The sequence below is a fragment of the Hippopotamus amphibius genome, chromosome 7 (genome assembly GCF_030028045.1).
Source record: "Hippopotamus amphibius kiboko isolate mHipAmp2 chromosome 7, mHipAmp2.hap2, whole genome shotgun sequence".
Classification (NCBI taxonomy): Eukaryota; Metazoa; Chordata; class Mammalia; order Artiodactyla; family Hippopotamidae; genus Hippopotamus; species Hippopotamus amphibius.
The window spans coordinates 58,761,752-58,788,648 of record NC_080192.1 but is presented as its reverse complement, the minus strand read 5'-3'; the positions used below and the strand labels follow the sequence as shown (position 1 = coordinate 58,788,648).

The window sequence follows — 26,897 nt, the reverse complement described above, 5'->3', positions numbered from 1 at the left end:
AGTAACATATTGTTTAGCCTACATGTGTTTGTGTTTTTTACAGTTTTTTTTTTTCCCTGTAATTGATTTCTAATCTCATAGCGTTGTGTTTGGAAAAGATGCTTAATATGATTTCAATTTTCTTGAATTTACCAAGACTCAATTTGTGACCCAAGATGTGATCTATCCTGGAGAATGTTTTGTGTGCACTTGAGAAGAAAGTTTGTTCTGTTGCTTTTGGATGGAACGTTCTATAAATATCAATTAACTCTATCTGGTGTAATGTATCATTTAAGGCTTATTTTCCCTTACTCATTTTCTGTCTGGATGATCTGTCCTTTGGTATAAGTGCAGTTTAAAGTCCCTGACTGTTATTGTGTTACTGTTGATTTCCCCTTTTATGGCTGTTAGCATTTGGCTTATATATTGAGGTGCTTCTATGTTGGGTGCATAGATATTTACAATTGTTATATCTTATTGTATTGACCCCTTGATCATTATGTTGTGTCCTTCCTTGTCTCTTGTAACAGTCTTCATTTTAAAGTCTAATTTGTCTGATATGAGTATTGCTACCCCCCCTTTTCTTTGATTTCCATTTGCATGGAATATGTTTTTTCCATCTCCTCATTTTCAGTCTGTATGTGTCCTTAGGTCTGAAGTGGTACTCTTTTAGATAGCATACATACCAGTCTTATTTTTGCATCCATCCAGCCAGTTTGTGTCCTTTGGTTGGAGCATTTAATCCATTTACATTTACAGTAATTATCAATATGCATGTTCCTATTTCCATTTTCTTAATTGTTTGGGTTTGTTTTGGTAGGTCTTTTTTCTTCCCTTCCTCTTTTGTTCTCTTGTGGTTTGTTGACTATCTTCAGTGTTGTGTTTGTGTTACCTTTTCTTTTTTGTGTGTGTATCTTTTGTAGCCTTTTGGTTTGCATTTCCCATGTGGTTTTGATATAGCAGTCTGTAGAAATACAAGGTTATTTTAAGTTGCTGGTCTCTTAATTTCAAATGCAATTCCCATTTCCTGCATTTGTACTCACATCTTATGGTTGCTGGTTTTGATATCATATTTGTGTGTAGATGATTTCCTGTTTTTATTGTATGTTTGTTTTTACCAGTGAGCTTTCCCATTTGTGATTTTCTTGTTTCTAGTTGTGGCCTCTTTTTTTTCTTTTTTCTTTTTTTTTTTTTTAACCTCTTCTGCCTAGAGACATTCCTGTAGCAGTCATTGTAAAACTTGTTTGATGTTGCTGAATTCTCTTAGTTTTTTTCTCATCTGTAAAGCTTTTAATTTCCTCCTCAAACTTTAATGAGAGCCTTGCTGGATAGAGTATTTTTGGTTATAGGTTTTTCCCTTTCATCACTTTAAATATGTCATGCCACTGCTTTCTGGCCTGCAGAGTTTTTGCTGATAAATCAGCTGATAACCTTATGAGATTTCCCTTGTATGTTGTTGCTTTTCCCTTGTTCCTTTTAATATTTTTTTCTTTGTATTTAATTATTTTTCATTTGATTAATATGTGTCTTGGCATGTTTCTCCTTGAGTTTATCCTATATGGGACTCTCTGTGCTTCCTGGACTTTGGTGACTATTTCCTTTCCCGTGTTAAGGAAGTTTTTGGCTATAATCTCTTCAAATATTTTCTCAGGCTCTTCTTTCTCTCTTCTTCTGGGACCCCTATAATTCAAATGTTGGTGCATTTAATATTGTTCCAGAGGTCTTTGAGGGTATCTTCATTTCTTTTCATTCCTTTTTCTTTATTCTATTCCATGGCAGTGAATTCCTACTTTGTCTTCCTGCTCACTTATCTGTTCTTCTGCCTCAGTTATTCTGCTATGAAGTCCTTCTAGTGTATTTTTCATTGCAGTTATTATATTGTTCCTCTCTGTTTGTTTGTCCTTTATTTCTTCTAGGTCTTTGTTAAACATTTCTTTTATCTTGTTGATCCGTGCCTCCATTCTTTTTCTGAGATCTTGGATCATATTTACTGTCATTACTCTGAATTCTTTTTCAGGTAGATTGTCTATCTCCTCTTCATTTAGTTGTTCTTGTAGGTTTTTACCTTGCTCCTTCCTCTGCAACATATTCTTCTGTCATCTCATTTTATTTAACTTTTTGTGTTTGTGGTCTTTTTTCCACAGGTGGCAGGATAGTAGTTCCTCTTGCTTCTAGTGTCTGCCTCCTGGTTGGTGAGGTTGGTCCAGGGGCTTGTGCAGGCTTTCTGGTGAGAGGGCCAGGTTCCTGTCTCTGTTGGGTGGAGCTGGGTCTTGTCCCTCTTGTGGGCAGAGCCATGTCAAGAGGTGTGTATTGGGGTGTCTTTTAGCTTATTATCACTTTAGACAGCCTCTCTGCTGATGGGTGGGGCTGTGTTCCTGTCTTGGTGGTTGCTTGGCCTGAGTTGTTCCAGCAGTGGAGCCTTCAGGCTGTTGGGTGGGGCCCAGTCTTGGTGCTGAAATGGGGACCTCTGGGAGAGCACATGATGATTAACATTCCCTGGGCTTCTGCTACCAGTTCTCTTGCCCCACAGTGAGCTGCTGCCAATGCCTGCTCCCCAGGAGACCCTCCAAGAACCCTAGGTGGGTCTAGCCCAGGTTCCTATGGAGGTACTGCTTTATGTTGGGTCCCAGTGCATGTGAGACCTTGTGTGTGCCCTCTGAGGGTGGAGTCTCTGTTTCCCCAGCCCTGTGGAGCTCCTGCACTCAAGCCCCACTGACCTTCAAAGCTAAATGCTCTGGGGGTTCTCCCTGCAGATGCAAGACCCTCAGACTGTCTTGGAGGGCTATTTTTATGTGGGAAGTTCCCTATGTGGCCTGTGTGGGTTATACATGTATATAGAGGCTGTTTTTCTGGATGGATGGCTGCCACCTCTTTCGTCAGTAGTTGCTGGCCATCCTCCCCTTGATAGGGGGTTTGACTGGTGTATCATGACCAGAGCCTGGTCTGGATATTGAGCGGGGCCTGCCCTTTGCTTGGTGGTTGTCACTGTCCTGTCAGGGGCGTGGTCTGCTCCCTAGTTGTTGGAGTAGAGGCCCCCAGATCTGTTTCTTAGCTGTGTTTCTGATCTGCAGTGTGAGGTAGGTGGGATTGGGGCACTCCCACTGGGAGAGAAGCCACTGAGTGTTCCTCCTCTGGAGTTTTCACCTGTGAGTGCTCGGTTGTGTCCCCTTTCACTCATTGTGTGGGCTCACAAGGGACACTGTTTTTGGCACTGCTTTCGGTCCCACATTAACTGTGGATATGCCAGCACTTGGCCCTGGGGATTCTCAGACGTTGTTTCAGGCCTGGATTTCTCAGGCTACCATCAGAGATCTACTGAGGTCAGGTCTCAGGACTGCAGTAATTGTGTACCTGGACCTGCCATGGAGGCAGCTCAGACTCTGGCCCAGCCGAACTCCTGTGTGTACATGCCCACAAAGCCCACATCTGCTAAAGCGAGACCCGTCTCAGCTTTAGGAGCACTTGTACTTTTGGATATTCCACAGGGACTGAATTTAGGAAGCTATCTGTGGAGGTGTAACTCCACAGTTTGCACAGCAGCAAGGAGAGATTTCAGCTTTTTTTCCTTAGTCACACAGACCCTGGGGCTCAGCAGTGATTTCAGCCCCACCTCTGAGTGTGGGCCACCCACCAGCCTCTGCTCCTGAGGCTGCCAGAGGAACCTACCAGGAGGGAGGGAGCCAAGGTGGCGCTTCAGGGTGAGTGGGCCACCTAGGCGATTGGGGTGAGCAGGTTGCCCAGGCAGGGAGGGGACAGAGGGCCCAGGGACATGCGAGCCTGTTCCTGTGGGAGCCTTCCCTTGTGCCTCTGGAGGCAGGGGCTGGCGCATGAGGAGAGAGGCTGCAATGGTGGCCCTGCTGTTTGCATGTCACTCAGCAGTGGTGCTTTGCTTCTATCATGGTCTGGGTTTCCTCCAGGAGCATTCCTGGTTGTGGAGCTCCTCACTCCTATCCCCTCAGGCTGTCTTTTCATAGCCAACAGCCGTCGCCCCCCCACCCCCACCCCCCTGGTCTGCTCTCCAAACCCCATGTTTTAGCATCCAGGCCTCCATCCGCACTGGTGGACACATGTCTTAGGCTGGGTCACGTAGGCCTGTGGCACGGACCGTCTGTGTAGGTCTCACTCTGTCCTGCCTGCCACAGACTGGTGACTACGTTCTCCTCTGAGGACCCAAAGCTCCCCTTCTGTCCAGGTGATCTCCTCACCAGTGAGCGGGCTTCCTCGGATGCGGAAGCCTCTCCTTACCTTCAGCTCTGGCCCCAGGGGTGCAGGTCCCATCCTCCTTCCTCTCCTCTTCCTTTTCCCTTCTTTCTTTCATCCTACCTGGTTACATGGGGATTCTTTTTGTCTTTTTAGGTGTCTAAGATCCTCTGCTAGTGCTCGGCAGATGCTCTGTGAGAATTGTTCCATTTGTAGATATATCCTTGATACGTTTGTGGGAGAGAGAAACTCCACGTCCTTCCACCCCTCTGCCATCTTGACCCTTCCGATTGGCATGGATTTCTTTGAGTCTATCCTGTATGGGATTTGCTCAGCTTCTCAAATCTATAGATTTTTGCCTCTTCCTAAATTGGGGAATTTTACAGCCATTATTTCTTAATTTTTTAAAATACTTTTTCATTTCTCCTCTCCTTCTTTGATTCCAATGACACAAACATTAGAGCTTTTGTTATAGTCTCACAGGTCCCTAAGACTCTGTTCAGTTTTTTTTTTTTTAATCTGTTTTTTCTCTGTTGCCCAACTGAATAAGTTCTATTGTTCTATCTTCCAGTTCACTGATTCTTTCCTTTGTCCTTTCCATTCTACTGTTGATCTCATTTACTGAGTTTTTAATTTTGGATATATTTTCTCAATTCTAAAATTTTCACTTTTTTCTTTATATCTTCCATTTCTTTGCTGAGGCTTTCTATTTCTTTGCTGAGGCATTCCATTTTTTAAAATTCATTTCAAGCATATTCATTGTTGCTATTTGAAGTGTTTTTATCATGGCTGCTCTAGAATCCTTGTCAGATAATTCCAACATCTCTGTCATCTTGGTTTTGGCATCTGTTGACTTGCTTCTTATTACTGCTGTGTGAGAATGAGAGTTCTAGATCCCATGTGGTCTCCACTGACATGATGTTGGTGATGGTGGGGCTTGTAACCACTGGGGTTGGTGAAAGTCCTTACTCTTCACTGGGTCTCCTGTTATACTACTCCAGTAGGGAGGGAGAGGAGCATCTAGTTACTGCTGGGTGGGGGTGGAAGTCCAGGCTTTCTGTTTGTTCTCCACTGATACTGCCAGGAACAGTGGCTCATTATCAGCTGCCTGGGATGAAAGTTCCCTTTCCCTACTTGGTCTTGTCTAATGCCACTCTGAAGGAGATGTTAGGGTGTCTTGTTTTAGTCTCTCAAGGATGCACGTCTAGGCTCCCCACTCAGCCTTTGCTGGTATGGGTGTAAGCTGGGGTCACAGTTTTTTCTATGGTGTTTGACTGAGGTAGAGTAGTTATTGTGTAAGAGTTTTCTGTCTTGCTAGACTGCCCCTTAACTGGTCTTTTGAGTAGAGAGCATGCATTTGGTGGTTTTTTGGTTTTGTTTTGTTTTGGTCTGCACCTGTTGGGTTTGGTTTCTGGGTTGCTGACTTCTTCAGTAACTTCATCCCCATTTTATTTCAGCCATCTTTGTTTCAGGTACTTATCATCCTTTATCTGGCCTATTGAGTTAACCCCTAGTGAGTCTTTCAGCCTCCACTTTTGCCAGTGTTTTCTTCCTAGGAAGAAGAACTGACCATGTCACTCTTCTTCTTCTTTTCTTTTTTAATAAATTTATTTATTTATTTATTTATTTATTTTATTGGCTATGTTGGGTCTTTTTTGCTGTGCGCGGGCTTTCTTTTAGTTGCGGTGAGTGGGGGCTACTTTTCGTTGTGGTGCGTGAGCTCCTCATTGCCGTGGCTTCTCATTGCGGAGCATGGGCCCTAGGTGCGTGGGTTTCAGTAATTGCAGCACATGGGCTCAATAGTTGTGGCTCACGGGCTCTAAAGCACAGGCTCAATAGTTGTGGTGCATGGGCTCAGTTGCTTCGTGGCATGTGGGATCTTCCGGAAACAGGGATCAAACCCATGTCCCCTGCATTGGCAGGCGGATTCTTAACCACTGCACAGCCTAGGAAGCCCATGTCACTCTTCTTTTAATATCATCGTTCATAAAATAAAATTCCATCTCCTTTGGAAGGCACTGCAGATCCTCCAAGATCCAATTCCAGCTTTGCCTTTCCATCTTTAATTTCTAATAAGTCCTTCTGCTTACCTTTTTGCTCTAGACATGCCATATACTTTAGCTCACATTCTTCCTTTTGTCTCTAGTACCTTTCTCTACTCTGCAGAAGTATAGTTTAGAAGTTAAAAGCACTAGAGATGGGCTGCCTAAGTTTAAATTCCATCTCCAGTATTTTCTAGCTGAGTGATCTTGGACAGCGCTACCTCTCTGTGCCTCAATTTTCCCATCTGAAAAATGGGAATAATAATAGCACAGGGCTGTTATAAATTAATATTCTTAAATTAAATATTCTATATAAAGTGTTGCCTGGTTACAGAGGAAGGTCTCTATAAATATGAGCTGTTAGTATAATTTGTTATTAAATTAATACTCAGTAATTCAGGGTTCAATTTAAATCTTACCTCTCTGTGAAGTTTTTGAGTCCTGCCCACTGCTCTCCCATTATCGGAATTAGTTGCTTTTTCCCATCTGCACCCACACCACTTAATTTACATTGCTTTTATACTTCATTCTGTGTGCTTTGTAGGTAGCTAGGTTGCAGATCTCTCTCACTAACCATGTTTGTTCATTTTTAGATTCATGCAGTCAAAGGAAGCATTCACAATGAGCCAAGCACTGGATCACAGAGGTGGCTCAAACATTGACTTTTATCTCATTTCCATGACAGATTTATCTGAAAGAACTTATGTGCCAGACACTGTTCTAGGCAACATAAATGGAGAAGGATGGAACATGAGATCCCCAAGGATTGAATGATGGTAAAAAAAAAAAAAAGGAGAGAGGAAGTGTAAGTCTAGCAGGGAGGCTGAGCAAAGGGAAGGTCATTTAAGGGTGAGGGCAGTTAAGCAAATTTATTGTAAATAAGATCAGCAAATTGAAAGAAAGAGATTTTGAGAGTGATTAGGGAAAGAATGAGAAAATATTTGAAGGAAAAAGAAATATAGGTGTGTGTGTATACATACATGTATCTGTTCATATGTGCATGTGTTTTTGCATAAGCACATCTCAGTGTGTATATATATGTAAATATGTGACTTATATACATACCACACACACACACATACACAGGAAAGTGGGGGAGAGAAGGGAAGAAGAAAAGGAGAAACAGCAAGTTTGAGAGAGAGAATTGTACACATGTATAACCTCTCTTTCACTGCTTCTCCCTCTGTCTCTCTCTGTGTAGTATAGAAATCTATCTGTCCATCTTTCTTTTTTTTTTTTAAGCTCTTTATTGGAATATAATTGCTTTACATTCTTGTACCAGCTTTTGAGGTACACCAAAGTGCATCAGCTGTATTTATACATATATCCCCATATCCCTTCCTTCCCATGACTCCCTCCTGCTCTCCCTGTCCTGGCCCTCTAAAGCATCACGCATCATTGAGTGGATCTCCCTTCGCTATACAGCAACTTCCCACTAGCTATCCATTTTACAGTTGGTAGTTAGTGTATATAGGCCTATGCTACTCTCTCACTTCATCCCAGCTTCCCCTTCGCCCCCTGCCCGCCCAACCCCATGTCCTCCAGTCCATGCTCTGCATCTGCATCCTTTTTCTTGCCCTGTCACTGGGTTCATCAGAACTTTTTTTTTTTTTTTTTTTTAGATTCCGTATATATGAGTTAGCATACAGTATTTGTTTTTCTCTCTCTGGCCTACCCCACTCTGTATGACAGACTCCAGGTCCATCCACCTCATTACATATAGCTCCATTTCATTCCATTTTTTTTTTCTTCAGAAATTTTATTGAGGTATAGTTAACAGACAACAAACAACATACATTTAGAGTGTACAATTTGGTATCCCAATCTCCCAATTCGTCCCCACCCCCAATGCTCCCCGCTTTCCCCACTTGGTGTCCATGTGTTTGTTCTCTACAACTGTGTCTCTATTTCTGCCTTGCATTTCCTCTTTCAAAGTTGTTAGCATTTGCCTTGTGTATTGAGATCCTCCTATATTGGGTGCATATATATTTATAATTGTTATCTCCTCTTCTTGGATGGATCCCTTGATCTTTATGTTATGTCCTTTCTTGTCTCTTGTAACATTTTTTATTTTAAAGTCTATTTTATCTGATGTGACTATTGCTACTCCAGCTTTCTTTTTTTTTTATTATTTTTTTTGGGGGTACACCAAGTTCAATCATCTGTTTTTATACACATATCCCCGTATTCCCTCCCTTCCTTGACTCCCCCCCCCTCGAGTCCCCGCCACCCTCCCTGCCCCAGTCCTCTAAGGCATCTTCCATCCTCGAGTTGGACTCCCTTTGTTATACAACAACTTTCCACTGACTATTTTACAGTTGGTAGTATATATATGTCTGTGCTACTCTCTCCCTTCGTCTCAGTTTCCCCTTCACCCTCCGCCCCTTCCCATACCTCGAGTTCTCCAGTCCATTCTCTGTATCTGCATCCTTGTTCTTGTCACTGAGTTCATCAGTACCATTTTTAGATTCCATATATGTGAGTTAGCATACAATATTTGTCCTTCTCTTTCTGACTTACTTCACTCTGTATGACAGATTGTAGTTCTATCCACCTCATTACATATAGCTCCATCTCATCCCTTTTTATAGCTGAGTAATATTCCATTGTATGTATATGCCACATCTTCTTTATCCATTCATTTGTTGATGGGCATTTCGGTTGCTTCCATGTCCTGGCTATTGTAAATAGTGCTGCAATAAACATTATGGTACATGTTTCTTTTTGGATTATGGTGTTCTCTGGGTATATGCCCAGTAGTGGGATTATTGGATCATATGGTAGTTCTATTTGTAGTTTTTTAAGGAACCTCCAAACTGTTTTCCATAGTGGCTGTGCCAACTTACATTCCCACCAACAGTGCAGGAGAGTTCCCTTTTCTCCACACCCTCTCCAACATTTATTGTTTCTAGATTTTGTGATGATGGCCATTCTGATTGGTGTGAGGTGATACCTCATTGTGGCCTTGACTTGCATTTCTCTGATGATGAGTGATGTTGAGCATCTTTTCATGTGTGTGTTGGCCATCTGTATGTCTTCTTTGGAGAAATGTCTATTTAGGTCTTCCGCCCATTTGTGGATTGGGTTATTTGCTTTTTTGGTATTAAGCTGCATGAGCTGCTTGTATATTTTGGAGGTTAATCCTTTGTCCGTTGCTTCATTGGCAAGTATTTTCTCCCATTCTGAGGGTTGCCTTCTAGTCTTGTTTATGGTTTCTTTTGCTGTGCAAAAGCTTTTAAGTTTCATGAGGTCCCATTTGTTTATTCTTGATTTTATTTCCATGATTGTAGGAGGTGGGTCCAAAAGGATCTTGCTTTGATGTATGTCATAGAGTATTCTGCCTACGTTTTCCTCTAGGAGTTTAATACTGTCTGGCCTTACATTTATGTCTTTAATCTATTTTGAGTTTATTTTTGTGTGCAGTGTTAGGAAGTGTTCTAATTTCATTCTTTTACATGTTGCTGTCCAATTTTCTCAGCACCACTTATTGAAGAGGCTCTCTTTCTTCTATTGTGTATTCTTGCCTCCTTTGTCAAAGATAGGTTGCCCATATGTGCTTGGGTTTACCTCTGTGATCTCTATTCTATTCCATTGATCTTCCTTTCTGTTTTTGTGCCAGTACCATACTGTCTTGATCACTGTGGCCTTGTAGTATAATTTGAAGTCAGGAAGCCTCATTGCACCAACTCCATCTTTCTTTCTCAAGATTGCTTTGACTATTCGGGGTCTTTTATGTTTCCATACAAATCGTAAGATTTCTTGTTCTAGTTCTGTGAAAAATGCCATTGGTAATTTGATAGGGATTGCGTTGAATCTGTAAATTGCATTCGGTAATATAGTCATTTTCACAATGTTGATTCTTCCAATCCAGGAACATGGTATGTCTCTCCATCTGTGTGTATCAGCTTTGATTTCTTTCATCAGTGTCTTAAAGTTTTTTGCATACAGGTCTTTCACCTCCTTAAGCAGGTTTATTCCTAGGTATTTCATTCTTTTTGTTGCAATGGGTGATGGGGGAGTTTCCTTAATTTCTCTTTCTGCTTTTCATTGTCAGTGTGTGGGTATGCAAGAGATTTCTGTGCATTAATTTTGTATCCTGCTACTTGACTAAATCCATCAATTAATGCTAGCAATTTTCTGGTATAGTCTTTAGGGTTTTCTGTGTATAGTATGTCATCTGCAAAGAGTGACAATTTTACTTCTTCTTTTCCAATTTGGATTCCTTTTATTTCTTTTTCTTTTTTGATTGCTGTGGCTAAAAATTCCAAAACTATGTTGAATAATAATGGTGAGAGTGGACACCCTTGTCTTGTTCTGTTCTTAGAGGGAATTCTTTCAGTTTTTCACCATTTAGAACGATGTTAGCTTCTGGTTTTTCATATATGGCTTTTATTATGTTGAGGTAATTTCCTTCTATGCCCTTTCTGGATAATTTTTATCATAAATGGATGTTGAATTTTGTCAAAAGCTTTTTCTGAATCTATTGACATTATTATATGGTTTTTATCCTTCAATTTGTTGATCTGATGTATATCACATTGAGTGATTTGCATATATTGAAGAGTCGTTGCATCCCAGTGATAAACGCCCCTTGATCATGGTGTATGATCTTTCTAATGTGCTGTTGGATTCTGTTAGCTAGTATTTTGTTGAGGATTTTTGCATCTATCAGTTATATTGGCCTATAATGTTCTTTTTTTGTGATATCTTTGCCTGGTTTTGGTATCAGGGTGATGGTGGCCTCGTAGAATGAGTTTGGGAGTGTTCCTCCTTCTGCTATATTTTGGAAGAGTTTGAGGATAGGTGCTAGCTCTTCTCTAAATGTTTGATAGAATTCGCCTGTGAAGCTATCTGGCCCTGGGCTTTTGTTTGCCGGTAGATTTTTAATCACAGTCTCAATTTCCATACGTGTGATTGGTCTATTCATATTTTCTATTTCTTCCTCGTTTATCTGTCCATCTTTCTATCTGTCTACCTCTGTACAGACAGATGGAGATCAAACGAGAAGGTGAAATAAGGATGACTCACTGATGGAGTGAAATCTTATAGGAAGAAGGAGGAAATTATTTGATCAAAAGCACAAGAAAAAACTCCCTTAGAGATACGAGGGAGGAAGGTCAGCATCAGATGGAAGAGAAGGGAGTTATGGTTCATATAGGTTGGCCTCTGCTTGCTCTGGGGAGATGGGAAGCATATAGGGGTGAGGATAGAGAATGGGGCTAGAAGAAAGGGGTAGAGGTTTGGTACATTTTCTCTTGGAAATGTGAAAGGGTGATGCAGGGGGCCTGGAAATTTACCTAGTGACATAGGGGCCTCACTGAGGGTGTAATACAGATGAATTTTTTTTTTTCAGAAGTACTTAGCCTTTGGACAGGAAAGCTGGCAGGTGAGGGTTAGAGTTGTCTTGGGGTTAGGTCTGGGGGTGGGAGGGCAGCACAAAGGTCCTGGTAAGAGCCAAGAGTGCAGTTACAGTAGCCAGGCAGTGTGAGAAAAGGGAATGAGGATGAGACTGATAAACTGGGTCAGCTGGAGAGTATAAGAAGCTTGAAGTTCCAGAGAGGTTGGAGAGTACATTTACCTTGATTCTAGGGATAAGAGTAGTGGGAAGACAGAAAGATCTGGTTGAGGAGTGGGATTTCTGAGTGTGAGTCATTCCTCCAACAGTCAGTAAACATTGGCTTTGTCCATTTACAGCCAGAGGCTCTAGGAACAAAGGGAAGAATGGAGGCAAGGTGGTCCCTGCCCTTAAGAAGCTCACAGCCCAGACTTCAGAGGTGGTGCTTTTCTAAGTGAAACCAAAGTCCAGGATATGTCCTTGGAAGTGATTTGCTGCAGTGGGTTGGATGGGAAGGTTGGTGGAGCAAAGAAAGCCAAGCAGCTGGTTGGCTAGCATGTTGATGTGTCATCCTTAGGTGTTTATCTGTCCTGTAGAGAAAATCGGGGTTTCTCTTTGGGCAGTCATTTCTCCAGGGCCATGTGTATCCTCTTACCATCCTCTGAGGTGGGAGCTATTTTTTCTTCTCTTCTCTTCTCTTTTTTTTCTTTTCTGCTGTGTCACTTGGCTTCTGGGATCTTAGTTCCCTGACTAGAGATTGAACCTGTGCCCCCTGCAGTGGAAGTGAAAAGTCCTAACCACTAGATCACCAGGGAAGTCCCTAGGAGCTATTTTTTCATTCAAGCTTTTGCATCTCAGACTCCACATGACCACAATGGGGTCAGTCCTTGCTTGATTTTCTATAGTGTAGAATGGAGAGCGAGTGGGTCTCAAAGACCTGATTCCATGCTTTGGTGCACAAGTCTCTAAAATACTGATCTTGTGCTTTTTGGCCCTTACTTTCTTGCCCTTACCAGTGAAATGGAGATAGGAAGATGCCACAAATCCTTTGTGAGGCAGAGGCAGCTGGGATAAACAAGAAAAGTGGGATGCTGCAGGAGCTGGCAGGAGGAGTGACGACAAATGAATGAGTGTGTATGCATGGGGCAAGGGGCTGCTCAGTGCTCCGGGATCTCTGGGACTGATTTTGTTCTTTCTACACAATTCTAAACGAAACTGGCAACCTAAAGGTGCTGTGTGTGATATAGGTCTTTCAGAAACCCCCAGTGGCTTTTCTAGCTGGGTTGAGCAGAGGCCTTGAGATTTCTGGATGGAAGATACAGGCTGTGGGAATCTGCTTAGCAGCATGTCCAGGTTTTTTGTGCTCACAGAGCTGCATGAGACTTCATTTCATGAGCCATCTGGGCATTAATCTCTGGAAACTAAATTTCCTCCCTTCCCATTCCAGAGAGGCTGGCCTGCAAATGTCACTGTTGAAGGGCCACCCAGGGACGTCCCACTATAGCTGTTTTGTGGGTTTTGGCTGATAGGAGGGAAGAGGAAGCATACATCTTTCGATCTTTTACCCTTTGCTTCCCTTTTGCTATGACCTTGGGAGGTTGGTTTCTCTGGCTGTCTGGTTCAAATTCCAGATTAAAATCTGGCAATGGGCTTTATCCTCTCAGGGAATTCTATTTCATATCTTCAGGGGTCTGGACAAACACCACCAAGGTTTCTCTGCTAAGCAGTTCATAACAAATCAGGTCTAAGGTGTGATGTGATCTCTCAGCCATGTGATGGCTCTCTGATTTTTTTAATGCCATTTTTCTTTTTTTTCAGAGCTTGAGAAGCCAACTGAGACCAATCAAGTTTCAGAACCTCTACTATCTGACACCAGCATCTCCAAGGATGAACTGTTATAACCAGATACTCCCCTACTCTTGATGGTACACCTCTCCCCAGGTAGCTAAGGGGATAATACGATTTTTTGTTTGTTTGTTTGGCTGCACTGTGCAGCATGTGGGATCTTAGTTTCCTGACCAGGGATTGAACCCATGTCGCCTGCATTAGAACTGCAGAGTCTTAGCCACTGGACCACCAGGGAAGTCCCAATAATAAGAATTTTTTACGATCCTTTACACACTGCATAATGAAATAGTCATCTGCATGGTGGCTTAGGTACCAGGAACACTCACTGCTGCTACTGAAATATAAATATCACCAGGCATGCTTCATGTTGTATATCCAGTGGTTACACTCAATATAAGTGGGTAGACTCAAAGTTCCAGAGAATATGAACTTGCAGTACTGGGAAAGAGGTTATCTCTAATATGGAAACCAGTGAAAATGGTATACAGTGTATGTGATCAGCCGTTTGGTTTAAGAGATGGTCCTCTAAGCCAGCTTGTCAACTTCATCAAGACCAGCATGTGTTCAGGAAGACAAAATTCTGAGAGGTGGGTGATGGAAAGAAGCTGTCTCTTCAAGTATGCCACAGGTTGTCAGTAATTAGATGAAGGAGCTTTGGGTGATGGATGAAAGGACGCTGTCAAAGAGTAAGAAATATAAGAATTAGTAGGTGCTGTCCAAAGAAAGTGTGTGGCAGTGCTGGTTTATTGGCCCTAGAGTGTTCTCTAGACATCATTTTCCCCTAGAATGGTGTAGGGTTAATCCAATGGAGAATCACAGGGAGAAAACCCTGGCTTTGAAGATATATGGCTTCTTAGTTGTAATTATGCCCTAGCCAAGATAATCCCCAGGGTCAGCTTGTCTAGAAGAGAATCTGGTCTAGATCTTGTGCCAGATGGCTCTCCAGGTATGAATTAATAAACTGACATTGGTTGATGTTATATTTTCTGGAGGTTTTGGTTGATAAGACCTGTTGTCCAAGAGCTTATTCACTTCTGGTCATGGAACACTGAATTGCTGGCCTGGGGCTTGGACCTGTGGTGAGCCCTCTCTCTAACACCTTTCTCACCGTATTGGTGATATGCATGAGGTTCACAAACACTGAGAGTTTCTTAGGTTGCTCAGTGAGCTAATGATGTTTGTTTAGGACAGGGTTTCTCAACCTCGATGTATTAACATTTGGGGCCAGGTAGTTCTTTGTTGTGGGGGTGCTGTCCTATACACTGTAGGATTTTTAGCAGTATCTTTGCCTCCTACTAGATGCCAATATCAGCCCCCATTGCAGTTGTGACAACCAAACATTTCCCGGGGAGCACACTGCCCGAGGCTGAGAATTACTGTTTTAGGAACTAGCCAGTGATAAGGGACTTCCTTGAGGAATGAGCACAAAATTTCACTTGTAGGTGGATGAGTGCTTCATTCCCTTTACCTTTATATCAGTTAAGTATATTAGTCAGGGTTCTCCAGAGAAACAGAACTAGTAGGAGGTATATATATATATATCATATATATATATTACATAAATATATATCAATATATTACTATTATGAGGAATTGGCTCACACAATCATAGAGGCTGAGAAGTCCCATGATCTGCCACCCACAACCTTGCAACGTGGAGACACAGGAAAGCCAGCGATGTAGTTCAGTCCAAGTCCGAAGGCCTGAGAACCAGGGGAGCCAATGGTGTAAATCTCAGTCTGCGGTCAGAGATAAGATGATGAAATGCTCCCACTCAGAGTGAGGCAGGAAAAAAGAGCTGAGTTCCTCCTCCCTCCGCCTGTTGTTCTATTCAGGCTCTCAGTGGATTGGATAAGGCCATTCCTATTGGGGAGGGCAGTCTATTTTAGTGAATCTGCCTGTTAAAATGCTAATCTCATCTGGAAACACCTTCATAGACACACCTAGAAATAATGTTTAATCTGGACATCCCATGACCAGTCAAGTTGACTCATGAAATTAACTATCACAGTAGGAGATGCAGAAGTGTTTTAATTACAGGGCAAATTACAAGTTGAAAGTGTCTAGAACTACCTGGAATTGTTTCATCACTATTAAGGGAGGACTCAGGGAGAGGGTTTAGTAGTAGAGTCATCACTTACCTAACTTTTGCAGACCTTGTCTCATTGGCAGCTGCCCTGAACAGAACCTCATGTGCTGAGTCCTAGGGCTTGCCCTCCTACCCTAGACGAGATTTATAAAGGATGCATTAAGTGAAACTCTTCCTAAGCCTACGCTGTTGTTGTATCTGAGTGCTCAGACTGAAGGGGATCACAGAAGTCAGGGAGAGCATTTTACAGACTCTGTTGGATTTGATTCTGAAGGTCTGGGTGCCGAAGATTATGCAGATCTAGTAAGCTCCCAAGTGATGTCAATCCTGCTGGTCCTTGTCCCATCCTTTGGGTAGTAAGAATCCAAGCCAGAGAGCTGAAGACTACTATGGTCCGTGGGCCAAACTGGGCCCACCACCTATTTCTGAAGATAAGGTTTTATTGTAACAGACACACTCATTCATTTATGGATTGTTTGTGGTAGTTTTGACACCATGACGGCAAAAGTTGGGTAGTTGAGACAGAGCCCTGTAAATGGACCATAGAGGATTTTCTTGATCATCTTTAGGATGGCCCACCCAGCAGTTGTCTTTCCTGACCCTTGGCCTGCCTTCTTTGGCCCTCTTTCTCTTTCCTCTGGCTCCTGCAACCCTCTCCATTAGTGCCTGCGGCATGAGAGACTTGCGGGAAGAATTTCTGTGCCATGGTTAAGCTTCTGTCTTGCATGTGGTCCTCTCATAGTCCCGAGGAGTCACCCTGCTGGGTACCCCACTCAGTGCCAGTCAGCCCTGGTGTCCTTTCAGTCTTCAAAGTGGCTCACTCTAAGATCTGTTCAGAAATACTCTCTGAGACTTACTCATGCATACAAAACTCATGCCTAATTGCTCTTCCTGTTTTTCAGCCAGCCAGAATTTACTGAGAACCTCCTCTTATCAGGCACCATGCTAGTTACCAGGGTAGTAAGCACTTGTAAGATGTCTCTTCAGTAAGCCAATAATTCCAATTGCAATATCATAGGTGCAATATTAGAAAAATATTTGAGTACTTTGATAGACAAGAAGAGTCTGGAGGATTTGGAGCTTTACTGCATTAGACCTTTCTTTAAAAAAAAAAAATCATGAATTTTAAATGAATTTTTACACAAACCCATTTTTACATCCATTGACATGATATGTTTTTCTTCTTAATCTATAAATGTGATAGATTGCAATTATTTACATTTGATTTTTTATAAGTGAAATAATAACATCTTTTACTTAAAATTAAGCCATATTCACAATTTGATATAAATTAGAATTTTATTGACTTCAATTTTTTAAATCGAAGTGTAGTTCATGTACAATATTCTATAAATTACAGGTGTCACTATATAGTGATTCACTATATCACCCCTCCCTACTTCCCTCTCCCCACTGGTAAGCACTAGTTTGTTCTCTATATCTGTGAGTCAGCTTCTTTTTTGTTATATTCACTAGTTTGTTGTCTTTTTTAGATTATACATATAAGTGATATCACATAGTATTTTGACTTCAATTTTAATATCACTACAATTATACTACCATTCCTGTTAATTGAAAATCAATATTTGATTACAAGAATCAATCCCTAAAGAATCTTTAAAATTTAACCTTTAAAATTTAACATTTAAAATTTATTGTTGTACCCTATCAATGCCTTATATTTATTATTATTATTATTAATTAAAAAAATTGTGGTACAATACATATAACATGAACTTTGCTGTTTTAACTTGATGCCACAGCTCAGTGACATCAAGTACATTTACTTTGTTGTGCAACAGTTATCATTACCCATGCCCAGAACAGTCTTGCAAAACTGAAACTTTGTACTCTGTACCCATTAAACAATAATTTCCCATTCCTCCCTTCTCCTGACCCCTGACAACCACCATTCTGCCTTCTACCTATGAGTCTGACTATTCTAGGTACTGCATGTAAATAGAATCATACCATGTTTATTCTTTTGTGACTGCTTTATTGCACTTAGCATAATGTCCTCAAAGTTCATCCATGTTGTTGCATGTGTCAAAATTTCATTCCTTTTTAAGACTGTGAGTGATGTTTCATTGTCTGCATATACCACACTTTGTTTATACACTTGTGTGTGGATGGATACTTTTGACTTATCTTTAGACTGCCATAATAATGTTTCATCATAATTGGTGTACAATATCTGTTCAGGTCCCTGCTTTCAATTCTTTTGGGTATAGACCCAGAGGTAAATTGCTGAATCGTATGGTAATTCTATTTTTAATTTTTTGAGAAACTGCCACACTGTTTTGCATAGTGGCTCCACAGTTTACCTTCCCACCAACAGTATAAGGGTTCTTCTCCAATCCTCTACAACACTTGCAATTTTCTGTTTTGTTGTTGTTGTTGTTGTTGATAGTAGGCATCCTAATATCCTAATGGATGTGGGTGGTATCTCATTGTGTTTTTGATTTGTGTTTCGCTAATGATTAGTGACATTGAACATCTTTTCATATGCTTATTGGCCATTCATAAATCTTCCTTAGAGAAAGGTCTGGCAAGTCCTTTGCCCATTTTTTAATCAGGTTGTTTGTTTTTTGTTTTTGTTGAGTTGTAGGAGTTCTTTATATAATCTAGATATTAAGCCCTCATCGGATTTATGATTTGTAAATATTTTCTCCCATTCCATGGGTTACCTTTCACTCTGTTGGTTGTATCCTTGGATGCACAGAAGTTTTAAGTTTTGATGTAGTCCAACTTATCTATTTTTATTTTGCTGCCTGTGCTTTTGGTGTCAAATCCAAGAAATCATTGCCAAATCCAGTGTCATGAAACTTTTCCTCTATGTTTTCTTCTAAGAACTTTATAGTTTTAGATCTTCCATTTAAGTCTTCGACCTATTTTTAGTAATTTTTTTTTAATGTGGTGTAAGATAAGGGTTCAACTTCATTCTTTTGCATGTGCATATCCAGTTTTCTCAACAAGACTATTCTTTCCAAATTGAATGGTCTTGGCTCCCTTGTTGAAAATAATTTAACCATATATGTAAGGTTTTATTTCTAGGCTCTCTATTTTATTCAATTTATCCATATGCCTGTCCTTAATCAAGTCCTACACTGTTTTGATTCCTATAGCTTTGTAATACGTTTTGAAATCAGGAAGTGGGAGACTTCCAGCTTTTTTTTTTTAATTAAAGTTGTGTTGGTTGTTTGGATTGCTTGATATTCCATATGAATTTTAGTATGGATTTTTCTATTTCTGGAAAAAGGAAGTCTTTGGGATTTTGAGACTATGGTAGAACTTTTGAATTCTCTCTTAAAAGAAACATTAGCCAGACAGACAAGAGGAGGAGGGGCATTTAGGCAAAAGGAGCAGCACAACCAAAAGCATGAATAGATAAAAGAGCTTAGTATATTTGGGGAACTGAAAGTAATCTGGTGTGTTGAAGCATTAGGCATACTTGTATCTCTGTATGTATTTGTAAGAGTGTAGACTTGGGTAGGAGATGAATTAAGTGCTAAAACAGAGGTCAGATATTGTGAAAGTGGATGTGTGTTGTGTTGAGAAGTTTAATGGGGATTAGTTGAAGGGTTGGACTGTGGAATGAAGTTATTGGATTTGTACTTTATAAAGATAGCCTTGTTGGTGAGAGTGGGTGCTAGATTGAATAGGAGGAGGTATTGGCAGAAGCATCAGGTAGGAGACTTGGAAAATGCACAGAAATGAAATTATGAGACTTGCACTACAGTAGAATTAGTGGGAACAAAAAGGAGGGAATGGACCTGACACAGCTTTGTCCCACTACATACTCAGAAATATTCCAGTGGCTTCACTCTCTTCCTAGGTCCTGAAGTCCTCAGACCTGCAGAACAGTCTGAACTCAGGGTGGTGGTTCCAGGTCTTCACCTGTGTCATGTAGTTGTCATCTTTTAAGAACTCAGATGGCTCTCGAGGGCTCAGAGGTACAGGGGTCCCTCAGCAGTAGCTAGCCCCTTCTCAGAGCCCCAAGCTCCCACTCCTCATCCTGCCACTGTCTGAGCCTCTGGCTGCTTCAAGAACCTTGTGTTCATTTCTGTCTTACCTATGGGTTGGTCTGTCTTTTCTTGCTTTGGTCTTCTCTAAGCTCACTGGAATTCACCAGAGTGAGAGTTGTCTTATGTGTTGTGACCCATTCCATCCGCTTATGGAAGTACAGTTCTCCAGGCCCTCTAAATGTGATCAATGTTACCAGTGTCTGTGACCCACCTGAGAACCTGTTTTTTCTGCAAGGACCTGAGCTTTCTGCTTCTCTAGCTTTCCCAACCTGACATCCTTCCATACCCTGTGACTCAGTTCCCTGTCGTCAGCTAGAATGGCATTGAATAGGAGTCATTAAGATCTTTACCGCTTGAAATCCTCTGCTCACTGCCAGGGCTTCACTGAGTGTACTGGGTAATGATAATGCAGCAGCAGCTGGGGAAGGAATGTGCTCCCCCAGCCACAGGTTGAACACTGAATCCTGAGACCCCAAGTTCCTGGTCTGAACCCTGGTGATACAGTTCCTTTGATGGGCAGTTCGTGGCAGTACATGTGTGTTTGGTTGACCCATCACAGTCACAGGTGGAGTCATGGAGCTAGGGGCAGGTAGTGGGCTTGAGCTCCCAAGTTCTTGGGGGAATTTTAAAACTGGAACCACTTTGGCAGTTCTGAAATAGCCAGCTCTGACCCATTGCCAAGAATGCACATTTGGTGATATGTGGGATGAGGCAAACGGATCAAAGTACACAAGTGCCATCATCCGTACGGGGGAAAGCAGAGCCAGGTGAAGAGCAGGCTGTGGCTAGGGCTTAAAATGCAGTGATTAAAGTGATGATGGACTGCATCTCTTAGGCAAACCAGGGAGAATGCAATAAAAAGTATCAAGGAAAGGTGAGGGAGAAGTGATAAAATGGGAAATTGGGAGGAGGTGAGGATGAGAAAGGAAGGCCAGGAAAAAGAGATTTAAGGAGTTGCTGCTTCTTTGAAAGCCAAGAAGCTGTCAGAGCAGAGAGAACAAGATCTCAGATCTTTGCAGCCCCCTGGCTGGGGAGATTGGACTGGCTTTTATTCTTGAGCCCAGGCTACCTGGAACACAGCCTCAGGAAATCAGGACATGTTCTCATCACTCACTTTGTGTTCCCAAACAGAAGAGAAGAAAGGGAGGGTGGCCACCTTGATCCAGCTGAAGCATCTCCAGGAGGCCTTCTCTGGATGTCACATTGAGGCTGCCCTTCTGCCACAACACAGAGCTGGTGATCCCCAAGCGTGTGGACATGGCTTCGCTCAGCAACATCCTAGCGGCCTATTCCTTTGTCTCAGGTAGTTGTCCAGTCTCAGCTGGGTCAGGTCTGAGGCTTGGGGCTGGGCAGAGCCATCTCCTGGGTGGCCATCTCTGGCCTTATACTCAGGAGAGAAATGCTATGCAGTCAAAACAGAGGGGCTCTGTGGTACTGAGTTTTAAAATGAAAAGTCTTCTGGTTTGAAAGTTAAGCTTTCTCTAATTTGGAAAATGGGGGGTTCAAAGAGCTTAATCTTTATGAAAATGTTTGGTTTCCTTTTGAGCTGGAGTGAATGAAGTAGCCTAGGGCTCCTGTTGGCTTCTATCATTAAGCATTTAACTCTGATATGAAAGACCAGAATGCAGTATCCTCAGCCTGATTACTTCTATGCAGTGGTTCTCAACCCTACCCAGGGTGTATGTGTGTATGTGTGTGTGTGTGTCTGTATGTGTGGTCTGTGATGGGGGGCTGTGTGAGGAGTTTGATAACCTGCTGGGAGATATGGAGACAGAAAGTATGTGAATCTGGAAGAGTTTGATATTTGCCCCTTCCTTGGTTTAAAGTTGTTTTCTGTTAAGAAGATGGCTGACTTTCTCCTCAAGATTATTTCCTAAGAACAGGTGCTATTCATAAAAAAAGGAGTCATTTAAAAATATGTGAAACTATACCTCAATAAAGCTGAAATTTAAAAAAAAAATACATGAAAATGCTCAATGGTTTGAATGACCAAACTGATTTTCTGCTGCTTGAGTGCGTTTTTAAGGTTTTGGTAGTTTGCTTTTCTTTATTTTATTTTGCCTTATATCTCTGTTGTATAAAAGGAAGGGACTGAGGTTCTGATTAGATTTCCCCTGGGGGACTGGTTTTACTTTCTAGTTCTTTAGTCAGGGTTGATATGTGGTGACCTCAGAGTTCAGATGCAAAATCTGACATTTCTATTTACAATGACAAATCTGAGCCAGGGTTGAGGATAAAGGAATTTCATGGCGTTTTGTTGAGAGAGCATCTTGGATAGCATGCAATCTGATTTTAGAAAGTAGGACTTCGCAGGAGTCTGGCTGGCTCCTCTGTGGTTGGCAAGATGTGGCATGTAGTATTTATTTATTTAGTTAGTTTTATTTTTGGCTGTGTCGGGTCTTCGTTGCTGCACGTGGGCTTTCTCTAGTTGTGGTGAGTGGAGGCTTCTCTTTGTTGCAGTGCACAGGCTTCTCATTGTGGTGGCTTCTCTTCTAGAGCCTCTTTGTGGTGGCTTCTCTTCTAGAGCACAGGCTCTAGGCACATGGGCTTCAGCAGTTGTGGCACATGGGCTCAGTAGTTGTGGCACACGGGCTTAGTTGCTCCGCGGCATGTGGGATCTTCCTGGACCAGGGATCAACCTTTGTTCCCCGCATTGGCAGGTGAATTCTTAACCACTGCACCACGAGGGAAGCCCCGGCATGCAGTCTTCACTTGCCTCAAGTCCAGGCTTCTCCCTTCTCACATCAGCAAAGGCTCAGGTCATCAGTCAGTTCTTCACCTCCCAAAGGAAGTTTAGTCGTGGGGCCTCCTTACCTGGGCACCCACACATCAGAAGAAGCTCAGTTCTACTCTTTCTTCTAGGCTATTCTGGGGAGAAAGGACACTGGAGTTGGAAAAAAAATGTTTGAAACTCTGGTATCATGTTTTCACAAGCACCTGAATTGACAATCTCCTCAACTCTATAGCAGAGACACCCCAAAATGAAGTGGGGTATGGCAGGGAGGGTCTGGAGTTTCCAAGGCCTCAGATGACACTTGCAAATAGGCTGTTGTAAGAAAATATGTTGGGTGAGAGCAAACAGGCTACTGGACTTTGGAACTCTACTTAGCACAAGAAGTACCTGGCAGCTTTCCATTTTGGCCAGCATGACCCTGAATTGTGATCAGTGAACGTGGTAACTCAGTGAATGCCCTGGTATTTAACATGTGATCTTGGTAAAGTGAAAAGGGTACATGGCCCTGTTTTTCTCTCCCCTTCAACTGTTTTCCTTCCCACTCCATGTTCTGGAGTTAAATACTGCTTAGGATGCAAGAAGATAGTGCTGTGAGGAAATACAGGCTGAGATAGAAAGAGAAGGCAAGGAAATGGAGAGTAGTGTGGCTAAAATAAAACGCATTAGATCTAGCAAATAGACTTGGTGGCTAAAAATTCATTCCAGGTGTGATGCAGAACACTGCCTGACTATAAAGGAAATAAATTAAAAATTTAAAAATATGAAGGTGAATATAACAGCATCTAATCTCTCCTATTTTTTCCCAGTTTATCAGTTGCCTTGTCCATGTGGTCCATCATTTCGGCAACACACTTGCTAATACACATAACTCCCTTATTCCTTTGTCTAGTTTCTGATTAAACCAACAGGCAAAATCCCAACTCTTAAATACACCCTTCTTTCTCCCCTTTCTCCCTCTGTACTCAAGTAACTAAATACTGTTACAATTTTGCATATTGAAACCATTAGAAATTCATGGAATCCAGCCTTAGCTGATCCTTTATATTGCATCATTCTTTCTGTTCGCTTTTGGATACATCTTGTTCCCATTCTTCACAATAGCCATTTCAAACCTTGACCATTGCAGTGATTTAAAATATCTGTTTATCAAAATGTACCCTTAGTTGGCAAATGCAAGCTAGGAACAAAATGTAGCATTAGTGAAGAAGAGTTGAAGTTAATATACAAAGAGCTCTTACAAATCAATAAAAGATAAGTGTCTCAAAAGAAAAGTGGACAAAGGATAAGAATCGGCAGTTTGCCGAAGAAGAAATACAAATTGCTGGTAAAACATAAGCAGCTTAAGTTCTAGCAATTAAACAAATGTGAAATGAAAACAACAGTGAGGTTAACATTTTTATTTTATAAAATTCTCAAATATTTGAGGGATTATATTTATAATTTCAGTTTTGGAGAAAGTGTACGGAGATAAGTACTTGCACATATGCTGATCGGATTATAAATTGCTCCAGCCTCTCTAGAAAATGATTTGGGAACAACTGTCAAAAGCCTTAAAACCACATATACCATTTAGCCAGCAATTCCACAGCTAGGAATTTATCCTAGTGAAATAATTAGAAATATGAGTCAAAATTTTGCTGTGAAGACAGTTTATCTCAGAACTGTTTATAATGGTAAAAAAAAAAAATCATAAAAGTAGGTGAATATTAATTTAAGTAGAAAGATATTTCTGATGTGCTGTTAAGTAAACAAAGCCTGTTACCCCACAGCATATACAGTATAATCCCATTATGTGTACATATTCATATGGATATATAACCATATTTTACTACAAACTATATCTGGATGTGGGATTGTATGAGTATGTGTCTGTGTATTTTTAATTCTCTTTTGCTTAGCTGTATTTTAAAGTTTTCTATACTTCATTGATATTATTTTGCAATAAGTAATGTTATTTTATTGGAAATTAAAAATTTGAAATATATACCTATATATATATAAAATTACCACTGCCTTACTCTTTTCTGACTTCTCTAGCTGAGTATCTAAATGCTCTGAACATTACCACTTAGATGTGCCATAAGCATTTCAAATTGAACCTGGTCTGGAATGAAATATCATCCTCTTTAAATATGCTGCTTTTTAAAAAATTGAAGTATAGTTAATTTGTGTTAGTTTCAAGTGTACGGAAAAGTGATTCAGATTCTTTTCCATTATAGGTTATCACAAGATATTGAGTATAGTTCCCTGTGCTATACAGTAGGACCTTGTTGTTTACCTATTTTATATATAGTAGTGTGTATATGTTAATCCCAAATTCCTAATTTATCCCTCCCCCTCTTTCCCCTTTGGTAACCATAAGTTTGTTTTCTATGTCTGTGAGTCTATTTCTGTATTGTAAATAAGTTAATTTGTGTCATATTTTTAGATTCCATGTATAAGTGTTATCGTATGATATTTGTCTTTTTCTGATTTGCTTCACTTAGTATGATCATCTCTAGGTCCATCCATGTTGCTGCAAATGACATCATTTCATTCTTTTTTTTGTGGCTGAGTAATATTCCATTGTGTGTGTGTGTGTGTGTGTGTGTGTATACGTATACATACATACATATATATTAGAGTTTTCTCCAGATATATGCTGAGAGTGGTATGCCAGGATTATATGGTAACTCTATTTTTAGTTTTTTAAGGAACCTCTATACCGTTCTCCACAGTGACTGCACCAATTTACATTCCTATCAACAGTGTAGGAGGGTTCCCTTTTCTCCACACCCTCTCCAGCATTTATTATTTGCAGGCTTTCTAATGATGGCCATTCTGACTGATGTGAGGTGATACCTCATTAGAGTTTTGATTTGCATTTTTCTAATAATTAGCGATGTGGAGCATCTTTTCATGTGTCTGTTAGCCATCTGTATGTCTTCTTTGGAGAAATGTCTATTTAGGTCTTCTGCCCATTTTTTGATTGGGTTGTTTGTTTTTTTGTTATTAAGCTGTATGAGCTGTTTGTGTATTTTGGAAATTAATCCCTTGTCAGCAGCATCGTTTACAAATTGAATATGCTCCTTATTTTGTGTACCATCTAGGGCATCACCAGCACTAGAAACATGATGCCTTTGATGCATCTTCTTCACTGCCCATATCCAGTCACTACAGTCGGTCCATTTCGCCTTTCAATGTTCCTGAAATGCCTCCCTTCTACTTTATTCCCACTAGCACTGAGTTGGTTTAAGCTCATTCATGTTTCTTCCTGCTTTGCTATAATGGCATTTTCTATGGTCTACCAATCTCCAGACTGTTTTGTAGTGAAACAGTCTTTCTAAAATGTAGGTGTGATAATGGAATTCTTTTTACTTTTTAGAATCTTTTAGTGGATCCTCATTATATCTAGGATAAAATCCAAACACTTTTGTATGGTTTAACAGTTAGGATTGTTTTCAGCTGCAAATAACAGAAACCTTCAATTTGGTGGCCTAAACACATAGGAGTTACCTTACCCACATAACAAAAAGTCTGGAGGTAGGTGGTTGCTAGCATTAGCTCAAAAAGGTAGGGGCCAGCTTCTCTGTGATTCTCATGACCTTTCTTTTATGCTTATGATCTCGTGGCTGCAAAATGACTGCTGTTGCTCTTGCTTTTCAATTCAAGATTGAAAGAAGGATGAAGAAGGAGGTTCCAGTAGATTTCCTCTCATGTTTCATTCACTAGACCTGTGTCACACGGCCATTTCTAGCTGTAAGGGAGGCTGGAAAAATGAGAATTCTAGCCTTTTCAACCTCCAGACCAGTGTTTCATAATCAGGGGTGATTTTGCCCTATGGGGGGATTTTTGACAATGTCTGGAGACATTGTTGTTTGCAACAACAGGTGAGGGGGGATGCTACTGGCGTCTAGTGGGTGGGGAGACATACGGCAATGCATAGGACAACTGCTATGGCACGCCAAGGTTTAGAAGACATACTGGAATAGAGATAAGCAAGGGAGAAGGGACTTAGGGATGGTTTGAGGTACTCCAACCTGCAGTTTTTTATGTGGCTTACCAGGATTTTTAGTGTCTAACCTTGACTTCTCCATGCTCTTATTTAATTATAGTCCTCCCTGAGCAAGGCCTCACTTCGGTTATTCTAACCACCTGTCTGGCCTTTTCTCATCTCTTTGCTTTTGCACAGTCATTTCCTTTTCCAAGAATTCTCCCATTCAGTCTTGGACTGGCTGACTCCTTCCCAGTGGTTAGAACTCTCAGTCCTCTTCTCCTCTCACTCCTCACTGGCTTAGTGCCCAGCCACCTAAGAAACAGCCGTGGGTGGGGCTGTTTAGTTTACTCTATCTCAGCACTTGGATTGGAGCAGGAAACACTGCTTGTTTAAACTACTTGAAAGCAACTCTTGGGATCATAATATAATAATTTAAAACGAGGATAATCTCATTAATAATAATAACCTCATTAATAACTTCTAAGAGGGCTGTTAGAAAGATTAAGCTGAAAAAAAAAAGATTAAGCTGAAGATTGCTCTTTTTAATTTAATGTTTTGAATTGATCATGCATTCTCCAGCCTCACCCTTCCATTCTTTTTAGATTTTTTCTTAAAAATCACCTTCTTAGTGAGATTCCTTCTGGTCACTCTGTCTACCTCCTTCCCTCC

General features: G+C 41.1%; 1 protein-coding gene across 17 annotated transcripts in view; it reads left to right on the top strand.

Annotated features, from left to right (window-relative positions):
• EVA1A (eva-1 homolog A, regulator of programmed cell death) overlaps window positions 1–26,897 on the top strand; it is a 73,587-nt gene that overhangs the window by 32,115 nt on the left and 14,575 nt on the right. For 7 of the 17 annotated variants that reach the window (XM_057742915.1, XM_057742913.1, XM_057742911.1 and 4 more), the window contains 3 exons: window positions 12,573–12,686; window positions 13,375–13,497; window positions 20,650–20,821. In XM_057742915.1, the coding sequence (XP_057598898.1) occupies window positions 20,776–20,821 (46 nt within the window). In that variant the 5' untranslated portion in view covers window positions 12,573–12,686; window positions 13,375–13,497; window positions 20,650–20,775. Of the gene's footprint in view, window positions 1–6,841; window positions 6,998–12,572; window positions 12,687–13,374; window positions 13,498–20,211; window positions 20,393–20,649; window positions 20,822–26,897 lie in introns of those variants that run through there. The other 10 variants (XM_057742917.1, XM_057742919.1, XM_057742918.1 and 7 more) reach the window with 6 other exon arrangements.